This window comes from Vitis vinifera, chromosome 13 (assembly GCF_030704535.1).
Source record: "Vitis vinifera cultivar Pinot Noir 40024 chromosome 13, ASM3070453v1".
Taxonomy (NCBI): domain Eukaryota; kingdom Viridiplantae; phylum Streptophyta; class Magnoliopsida; order Vitales; family Vitaceae; genus Vitis; species Vitis vinifera.
The window spans coordinates 25539678-25550300 of NC_081817.1; the positions used below are offsets into that span (position 1 = coordinate 25539678).

General features: G+C 33.0%; 2 protein-coding genes across 2 annotated transcripts; one reads left to right on the forward strand and one right to left on the reverse strand.

Moving 5' to 3' along the window:
* Positions 1 to 1567: 1567 nt before the first annotated feature.
* LOC104878016 (blue copper protein 1a-like) lies at positions 1568 to 2260 on the forward strand. Its single transcript, XM_010647692.2, has 3 exons — positions 1568 to 1586; positions 1707 to 1817; positions 1923 to 2260. Exons 1-3 carry the CDS (start codon positions 1568 to 1570, stop codon positions 2258 to 2260), a joined length of 468 nt encoding a protein of 155 aa, XP_010645994.2.
* A 3918-nt stretch (positions 2261 to 6178) lies between these two features.
* LOC100265461 (annexin D4-like) lies at positions 6179 to 9847 on the reverse strand. Its single transcript, XM_002264797.3, has 6 exons — positions 9740 to 9847; positions 9182 to 9351; positions 8102 to 8317; positions 7235 to 7459; positions 6586 to 6657; positions 6179 to 6493 (listed from the first exon to the last, which is right to left on the reverse strand). The coding sequence occupies exons 1-6, from the start codon at positions 9783 to 9785 to the stop codon at positions 6284 to 6286; spliced, it is 939 nt and encodes a 312-aa protein (XP_002264833.1). The 5' UTR covers positions 9786 to 9847; the 3' UTR covers positions 6179 to 6283.
* Between the last annotated feature and the right edge of the window lie 776 nt (positions 9848 to 10623).

The window sequence follows — 10623 nt, forward strand, 5'->3', positions numbered from 1 at the left end:
AACAATTTATACATATTATATGGCAATATTACTTTAGTACCAAGATGAATATCGCTGTGGTTTCATCGCATTATTAGACAAAGGGATCCCATTTTGTTGAAAGGATTGATAGTATTGATTGTAAGTCTGAATATGTCATACATAAATTTATGATATTAATAATATGTCAAACTTGAAAATATATTTAATATTAAAACTATAATCTATTTAATTCAAATGCATTTAATGATGTAAAATAAATTATGATACATGTATGATTTTTTTTAATATTTATATTATTTATATTTAATTATCATATAAATGATAAGAAAAAAGACTTACTAAGAAAATTATAATGATGGTTGGTAATCAATTAAATGAAATTTAAAATAAAATAATTATAATTAATTTGTTTATTAAAATATTCTTTTAATATTAAAATTATAATCTATTTAATATAGTAATGTTTGTCTATATACAACAAAGTGCAAAGTTGGCCCAACGGCTGCCAAGGGTTCAATTTGAACTTTCTAACTTGGGTTTGAGTTGGCCAAGTAAGACGGTAAGAGGAGCATGAAAATATATTTGATAGAAAAATTGGGAAATTTTTTAAAATATCGATGATACATCAGCCAATGATAATCAATGATCAATTTCATATTTACCCCTCCCTTTCGTCCATGTGCATACTTGATGGTTAAAATGCCCATGACTCCATTCCTACATTTTTAAAACACCTCAATTCCTTGCTTAGTGCCCCACCTATAGAAAAGTTTGTAATAAAATCGTTGGTCAGTCTTTCCTTATCATATTTCGTATCTGTGGAGTCCGATACCTAATATTGCAGCAAATCCCCTTGAAACTTTAATCCTTGCTTAGATGATGATGGTCAATACTATATATTAAGCTAGGCTACACAGTTACAATGCCATATTTGGCATTTCATCACATAATGAAACTTTATTGTTCCACATGAATTTGATTCATAAAATTTTCCATTTAAAAAAAGTTCAGGATCACTTTAGTCAATCATAAAGCCGTAGATGTTCATTATCAACCATGGAAACTCAGGTGGAGTCGTTGATTAAAAGTTTGACATTGCTTGCTTCTTGCTAAATGTTCTAAGACTCCCAATATAATCAGCCCAGGTTAAGGTCATGTAAATTAAGTTTGGATTGGTACTTTTGTTGTTCCACTTTCTAGTTGTGTAAGAATGGCCTAGTGTCCAAGCTGGCCAGAATAACTTCTTCAAGGGACTTCCATTTGTGGTACTTTTGAAGTTAAACGTAATCATTATTTAATTTATACCTAAAACACACTAGTGATTGCTCAGGGAAATTGTCATTTGATATTTGTGTATATATATGTAGGCCAAAGGAAACCGCCAAAACATACATGTTTTTATAATTGTCATACAACATTAGGTATGGCATAACTGCGTATCAACCAAAGTTCTCTCCGGCAACACCCTCTGGCCGGCAATCCAGCCTGTTCCTCTTTGGTTTTTTTTTTTTTTTTTTAGGCTTTCAATGAGATTCTGCAGGTCAAAACATTTTGCTATAAATAGACTTTTAATTTAGACCCCAAGATGGAAATCACCGGTTCAAGTAACCATTGAAGCTGATCATTAGAAGAAACTTGGTGACTACTCAACTTCAATAAGCTCCAATAGCTTCTAAGCGGTTTGTTGGCGCCATAGCAATCTTGGCATTAATTTGTTCTTCCAGCTGTGGCCATGGCAACAGAGTTTACTGTTGGAGATGACCAAGGATGGACCATCAATTTCGACTATGAAGCCTGGGCCAAGGACAAAGTATTTCATGTTGGAGATAAACTAGGTAATGTAGCTTAAGCCTTTATCATGACTATGATTTCGTGTTCCCTTTATCACTTCCTTTTATTCCAGCTGCTAAAAGTATTATGGTCAATTCTCATACATGCAGTCTTCAAATACACGGCGGGACGGCACAATGTCTTCAAAGTGAATGGTACGGCCTTCACGAACTGCACTATACCACCAGCAAATGAAGCTATTACCACTGGAAATGATGTAATTACACTGGCCACCCCTGGAAGGAAGTGGTACATATGTGGTGTAAACGACCATTGCGGCAACTATGGACAGAAGCTTGTCATCACTGTATTGGAAGAGTCGGCGTCTCCTGCACCAGCCCCCTCCCACCCCACAGCACCAGCACCCAACTCTGCTCATGGGATCTCTGGGTCCGGGTATCAACTTCTGATGGCAGCCATGGTTGCTCTTGCCTTCCTAGCTGTTTGATGATCTGTTTTTACTCCAGGAGTACCTTTGATCATCTAGTTTTCAAGAAATTTCTTCTGGTTTATGGTTTTTTTATTCAATTATTCTTTATATGATTGAAAGAAAATGGTATCTTCGAAATATGAAATATGGAAAAGAGAAATGAGGATGAATACCTGTTGTCACAGTGACATTTTTTTTTTTTTTTTGAAGTTTATTGATGTTTTTATACCTTGCTGTTTTATTTTTATCTAATCAATATAATATAAAGTTAATGTCGCAGTATGAAGAAATAATGTGAGCCTATATATAGAAGCCTTTAGATTATTGAAGAATGATGAGTTATACTTTCATAGACCACTCAAAGAATGGGAGGATATTTTAAATTTGCTTTCCAATTATAGAGACTTATGCTTTGTTCGGATTATGAAAATAATTAGGAAAGAAATTAAAAAAATAAATAAATAAAAAAGGAAGAAATATCACATTCTCTTAGTAGGTTTAATGTAAGAAAATTAGAAGGAAAATCAAATTCAATAAAATTTATTTGGTTTCAAATCCTTCACTGTCAGATGAACTTCCTCCCCTAGTCTGGTGTGATAACAAAAGTACAGCTGCCCTAGCTGCCAATCCGATCTGCCATGCCCGCTCAAAACACATTGATATAGATCTTCATTTTATTCTTGATAAAGTCCTTCATAAAACCCTTAATAAGTATATTCCCTCATCTGATCAGGTCACGGATATCTTCACCAAGCATCTTCTAAGCTTTCAGTTCTCCACCTTTTATATCAAACTCTCCATTGTCCCATGCCCTATAACTGAACAACATAACATTACTAGGAGTAATAACTGAACCTCAAGGCTTGCAACAACAAGAACAGACTACCAGAAGCAGCAACCGCACCTCAAGACCTGCAACAATATGAACAGACTATTGTTAATGATTAGTTAGACTGTTATCAAGAACTGCTAAAGCAACAACTGCAGTTAGAAGGATTTATATATATATATATATATATATATATGTGTGTGTGTGTGTGTGTGTGTGTGTGTGTGTGTAGTAGGCTTCAGAACAAAGTAATCAATAATAAATATCCCTATGATTGTTTTTTTGCTAAAACAAAAAAATCATTCCCTGGTAACTCGTAGCCTACTATGAATAGTGGCAATGATTGTCGAGGGTGGCCCTAGAGGTGGAAGGAGTCGTCTCTATTTGTTATCTTATTCTTCTTTTTGCAAATCCCCTTCTTATCCATGAACTCCTTTAACTTCCTACTTTTTACAAACTCTTTTATATGTCGTTTTGGACTTCAATCCTTGTCGGTCCGATTCCCTCAATCCTCATTGTAGTCGCAATACTTATGAGGCTTGCACTCCCCCACTATGACCGAAAAGGGTTTGGATGGTCAAAATCCTTTCAGTGACTTAATCTCTTAGAGGATGTGTTAGTAGGACACTTTCTACAGCATATAGTTGGGTTTGGAACCATTTTCTAGATGAAGGTTAATATTTTCTCTAGTTCGCTTCTTCTCTTCCCTTTCAATTTGAGAGACATCTTTCCTATTACTTCCCGACTAGTTACGAATTTGACCGAATGATGCTTCAATAAGGAGGGCACCATAGGAGGTAGCTTTCTTTATCACTGAGACTTCAGGTCTTCTCTGGCATGGCCTGTTTCCTTGCTTTAGCAAATAATCCCTATATGGTTGTCCGTGTTGAATTAGAGAGTGAGTTAATGAGGTTTGAACCCTTTGGAAGTCCTTTGAAAGCCATCATCACTGCTTGCATGGTGCATGCCTGTATTAACTCTCCTACACCTTTTGCTTCCAACCCCTTTTCCTATCAAATAGAGTGAATATAGTATGCTATAAACACAACTTCCAAAGCTCAAGATTAATTTGGACAAGCATGTTACACAGAAAAAGAAAACGAGAAATAGACAAAGGCTTAGAAAAGACATTAGTTGTTTGCTCTTTATATGGAATATAACAAACATCCACTTCATTATTGAGCACTTTCTCAATCACGAATCGAATATCAATCTCGATATATTTAGTTTTGGCATGAAAAATAAGATTTGAAGTAACACAATAACACCAATGTTATCACACCACCAGATGAGGGTTTTTCAAGAGAAAGACCCAACTCATGAAATAGAGATTGAATCCAAATCAATTTTGTAGTGGTAGAAGATGAAGCACAATATAGGAACAAAGACTTTTTTTTATTGAAGAATTGACTGACACTTTGACAACTAGATTGAGAAACACTAGGCTCTTGTAGCAGAGAAAGCAAGGCCTTGAACTTAGAAGATGACTTGGACTATGAAGATTATGATTGTGTGAGATCAAGTTGATAGAGACCATTCCTAAGAGCTCATTCCACCATAATTTTCTTTGAAGCTTTGTCCTTGCTTAGACAATAGTCATGACATAATTCAATTAAAACATTATTATATTTTGTAAATTGAGGAACACTGAAAAGATTTTTGGTTATGTGTGGAACATGTAAGATGTTATTAAGGAGAAGAGGTTTAGAAGAATTTTTGCAAGGTAAAAAGGAATTTCCAAAATGAGAAATAGCAAGTTTAGAACCATTACCAACCATAAGCTTCTCATTGCCCATGTAATCTACCTTGATAGTCAAATCATTCATATCGACAGTGATGTGGTTTGTCGTGCTACTATCGACATACCACTCGTGATTTGCAAAGTTAGAGGTGAAAGCAACATTTGCCTGATAACTAGTCAAATCAACACTTGAAAAGCTAATATCAAACCTTTTGTAGCATTTAGCAACCACATGACCAATCTTGCCACGGAGTTGACAAATTGGCTTGTTGCCATGAATAGAACCACCATTGTCAAGGTCATCATGACCATGAAAATGAGAGTTACCACCATGATTGGCATTACTCAATACAACAAGAAAGGATCTGCGATAAGCAACATTAATAGAGGGAGAATTTTGCCAATCAATTGGCAAAAAGACCAATTGATGTTGAATCATCATTTCATGAGTTTATATGACAAGTTGAACCTCTTGAAGAGTGAAAACATCATTTCTTGAAGTAAGATTAACAATTATTGACTCATATTTAGGATCAAATCCAATAAGAATATAAAGAATGAGATCTTTATCAATAATGACCTAAGTAAAAAGTTAAGATTGTCAGTTAAACCTCACGTCTTAAGAATATACTCCTTTACACTAAGAGCTCATTTCTTCAATGTCTATAGCATCATACAAAGCTACATCACTTTGGCCTTCAATTGAGACCAAAAAAGTTATTCACGTGTGGACCAAACTTCAATAGTAGTAGCATAATGATTGACATGATTGAGCATTGATTCGCTCACCAGTAAAAGAATCTAGCTTAGAAGAAACTGATCATGTCTCATTCAAATTAGGAAATCAAGATTTTAAACCCTAGTTGGTGGAGAACTATGATTGTTACAAAGAACTTTGACAAATTGAGGCAGAATTAGAACAAATCCAAACAAAAAGCCTTCAAATCCTTAAGCTCGTATAGTTGAAAGCACTTGAGCTCGCCATTAGTAGCACTTATTGTGATCCAACCAAAAAGAAAAAGCATTGAAATTTGGAACAAAAGAGGCAAGAGGCAAATTAGGAGCACCAAAGGAAGTAGAAGAGGTCAAAGACATGTTTCTAGAGAAAAATTTCGAGAAAAAAATGGAAGAATTTAGAAAGAGAAAGAAGAGAGTGAGAGAGAGAGAGAAGAATTCTCAAATGCAAACTTGCTCTGATACCAACTTAGAGAGAGAAAGGATTTGGTGAGAATGACGACACTCACTTAAGTCTATTATTGATTATGATATATATATATATATAGCTATTACAAGAGGGTTTAGTTAATTACTTACAATCTGAGCTGGCAAAAACAAACTCTTAACAAACTTCCTAACAAATGCAAGCTTAATTTAATTTTATCACTAATATCATCAAATGTGTTTGTACATGTTTACAAGAATGGAAAAGATTGTTAAAATATTGACTAAAGAAATGCAAGTTGTATTCTTATTAGGCCACTCTTCTAATCAAGCTCACCAAGAAATCCTTATAGTTTCCAAGAGCTACATCTTCAATCTTCTGGGTTAGAGGAATTTTATATTGCTTATCAAATTCTTCTATGATTTCCTTCATATCAACATTGAACCGTGTCACTATTACTCGAGTTAGGGCTTCTTTGGTATTCTCGTCTGCATCATCTTTGAATGCATCATTTAAGACCTAAAAGAATTGAAACAATCAATCCAATACATGATTCTACAAACAAATATAAGATCATTTCTAAGATATTGTTCATGATGAATTAATCTTACCTTACTGAAATGTGCTTGGGGATTGCATAGGCACTGAAGTGTCTCCTTCAAACTCATTAGAGTGTCAAGATCCTAAGCAAATTAATGAGAATCCTACTAAATTGGTAATTTAAGATGATAAGAAAAGTAAATCAAAGAAACCCTTCATGTGATTTTTCATTGTTTTTCCTACTTAATTTGTTCACTTTTTTATAAAAAGAAAAAAGAAATAAAATATGAAAATATTAAATTGTTTTCCTTTGCTACATTTCATTTTTATTTTATTTTTTATAATTTGATTGGTATGTTATACTCCTTCCCCAAAGATTTAGACTTAGTAACTAGAGCTCTCTTGGTAAAAAATCTAGGCTCTTACTCACCATGGTTTTTAAATAGATTACATAATTAAGATAAGTCTAGTATATAAAAAAAACACCTAATACTTCTCTTCTAACTAATATGGAATATCATATTACAATTTCAATTTTATTATTATATATCTACTAAGGGGTTTACTTATCATTGTTATTCCTTCAAACAACTAAGGTACCTTCCTTTTTTTTTCTTTATTTAAAATTTATTTTAATTACAACTGTTGTTGAATTAAAGTTTGAAGAATAAAAATTAAGGTATATTACACATTTATTATAATATCATTCTCGTTCCTTACCTCATCTATATTTTTGCCATAAATCTCCTTATAGTACTTGACCACTGCCTTGAGATGGAGCTTGCTCCTTGTTGTTAGAATCCTCACTATCCCATCATCTTCAATTGGGTTCTTCTTATCAACATTCTTAACAGCGATTGCAAGTGTCGTGGCCTCTGATCTAGCAGTCCCATCATTAACTCGCGACCCTTCATATCTATACGAACTCACAAGGGCTACTAGGAGCTATCAATATAAGAAAACAAATTTTCGTTATACCATAATTTACATTAATTATGGAAGTATTTAACCTTTATTAAATACCTTTAAAATCAAAGATGTCAAACAGGGCCTTAATCTATCATAAAAAAAGTTAGATTTGTGTTCTTTTGCCCTTGTACTAATCCAAATTGGGTCAAACATATGATGAGGCTTGAGAGGGAAGAACTTTGGTGTTAGCCAACTATATTGCCATGCATTTGAGGCTTAATTTTTAGGTTATCAACAAAAGAGCCATGCATATTATGGCACAATGATTGGGCCACATTGCTTGGGCTAGCCCAATCTTGAAACATATGAGCTGACCAGGTTTGAGCTCAAAGTGGGCTCTAGTCATCATATAAAAAGCAATCCCACAAATCATAATAAATGTTTTTAATTTTACAAAAATATTATAATATATTTTTAATCATATAAATAAAACCGTTAAGAGTATTTGAAAATTTTAATATTTTACAAGAAGTAATAAAACTGTCATGAAATGGATTCTCAAAAAGATTATAAAGTATAAGGATTATGTGATAAAATTATTATTTTTCATATAAAAACTGTGCTCATGCTTTGAATATCATTCATTTGATGCGATAACCTGACTGAAGTGACATTAACCTTGCATTCAATGCCTTCAAGTCGGGAAGCAACATCCTCGATCGACTGGTTGAAGAGGGATTGATAAGCTTTCCTAGCTCCAAGCAGCTCTTCTGATGATCTTGTGCATGCAATCTCAATGAGCAAGCCATATGCTTGAGGACCCTTAGTAATAGCCTCATGCACCAAACGAGCATCCCTTTCCCAAGGATGCATGATCCATTGCACCACAATATCCTAACAATAAAAAAAAGTCAAAAGAGTCATAAGATTGCAAAAAATTCAACCATTCATAACTAATGTATCATCACATCCTAATATATGTGCCTTGGCAAAATATAATACAATGCTCTTAGGAAAATACTAAGATACTAAATTAATGCCTCTGAAACTTCGAATTTCGGTTTCTAGAAATATACGATGAAATTTGGATCATTGAATAAAGGTACAAATATAAATATAAAGAAAGAATTATGGTGTAAAAACAAATTAAATTAAGGTATAAATAAACAAAATTAAGGTATAAACAAATGAGACCAAGGTATGATGGGATAGAATCAATATACAGAGTAATGAGACCCCCAAATGTGATACAAATGAATGAGCTTAGAATACAAAACAATGGGACCTAAATTACATATGCGACACCATTTAGTGGTGCCTTTTGAATAGGTTCCACAAAAAGTATATTTGGATATCGTACTAAAATGTGTCATCGTGCCAATTAAAAGCACTTTAAAAAAAAATAAGTCGATCTAAAATGTAAGTCAATCTGACTAATCCATGAGTATAGATTGGGCATGAAACTATTATAAGAAAGGGTAAGTGTTAGCAAACATTAACAAGCCTATGAAATGAAAATTTTATTTCATTTTATTTTTCATTATTTGAAGTAATGGTACTATATCATATATATATTAGAATTTTCTCATATTATATATTGCAATTTTTTATACAGAAAAGTATTTATAGGCTATATCTAGTACCAAAATACATTAAAACTAGGCTAAAAAGAGAACATTTTTCAAGCATTTTTCATGTGATATCCATAATTATGACTTTCAGCTAACATTTTTATTACAGGAGGAAGAACATGAGTACCTTAAACCGCAGAAATTCTTTCGTTAAGCATCCAATATGGTGATCATCCCACCTCTCAAAAAGACGTTCATCCTCCAAGAAGAATTTAGTTCTCTTTCTAAAGGATTCCAAGTGCTCCAAATGCCACTTTCCTAGGATCGATGCCATCGAATCCTCATCAACTCCAAATCCTAAAAAATACAAATTAAGGTTGGTTCAAATAGATGGACTACATATAATTCCTGGTGAGCCTATATAAAATAAAGCAAATAGAAAATAACAAAAGCCTACAAAAATTGAATTTCACAATTTAAATTATTATACCATAATTTAGAGTGTAATTGGTTGTGATTTTAAGAAATGTTTTTAATCTTTCTAATATTTGAAAATTTCTATCTTTCGAGTATTAAAAATGTTAAAAATACTTTATAAAATCACTATCAGAAGCATTCTTAAAGTTCAAATACTAAAACAACGAAAAGCATTTCCTAAAATCATTGTTAAACACACTCTTATTATCCAACTAAAATAAACAAAATTAAATGAAAAAAAATGATAAGAAAAATATAAGGGGCAAACCTGAGAAAGCCTCGGTGAGAGCTTCAAAGTCATTTGGAGGATCCATTTTGGTTGTTTTTCTTTTCCCGAGTCACGCAATAAGATGAAAGGCTTCTCATTCATACATGATTTAGTAAGTGATCCATCCAAGGGGATGGATGCAGTAGAATAAAATGTACACAAAAAATGGAATGACTTGTGGGAAGAGGAAAGGCATCTGTCCTCAAAGGACTGCATGTCCATATCATGAAGTCCTTTCACTGATTATGAGAATCCGACTATACTGTTTGAATTTTGCTTTTAAGACTTGATTTTCTGATCAAGACTTTGACCTAGGTTTGGGTGATTTTAGTTCATGGAATAATGATTTTGAATAATTTGAATATGTTTTGATCTAATAATAATGAATTTATATTTGGGCTTGGGCTTGGGCTTGGGCTTGGGCTTGGGCTTGGGCTGAGCTCCTATATCTCTTTTGGGCCGGCATGGGAATTGAATACTAGTACTGGTACAGTGTTGGTCAAAGCTGCTTTAGAATTTTGTCGTGAAAAGATTCATGGAAACTTAGGCACTCATCACGGTGCTTAATGTTCATGTGCCTCTTCTATGGGGGTCAAATTATGATGAATGTATTGTGTGATCAAGTCCTTATGTATATACATCATCCTATACACACACATTTACAGCTCGTTTAGTAATGATTTTAGGAAACATTTTTAACCTTTTTAAGTCTTGAAATTTTTTCATTTAAGTATTAAAAATACTAAAAATGTTTTCTAAAACCACTCACAAACGCATTTGTAAACTTCATTTGATAGTGTTTTCAAAAAACACTTTCAATCTAAAAAGTATTTTTGAAGAAAAATATTTTTTTTTGATAAAATTTAAGAAACACTTTTAAAAAC

What these genes read in the sequence shown, in the direction of transcription:
- LOC104878016 (XM_010647692.2), top strand. An exon ending in TCATGTTGGAGATAAACTAG is followed by an intron (nt 1,818 to 1,922) that starts GTAATGTAGCTT and finishes TCATACATGCAG; the next exon opens with TCTTCAAATACACGGCGGGA.
- LOC100265461 (XM_002264797.3), bottom strand. Translation starts at nt 9,785, where the DNA reads ATGGATCCTCCAAATGACTTTGAAGCTCTCACCGAGGCTTTCTCAG. An exon ending in AAGAATTTCTGCGGTTTAAG is followed by an intron (nt 8,318 to 9,181) that starts GTACTCATGTTC and finishes TTTTATTGTTAG; the next exon opens with GATATTGTGGTGCAATGGAT. An exon ending in ATGGCAAAAATATAGATGAG is followed by an intron (nt 6,658 to 7,234) that starts GTAAGGAACGAG and finishes TAATTTGCTTAG; the next exon opens with GATCTTGACACTCTAATGAG.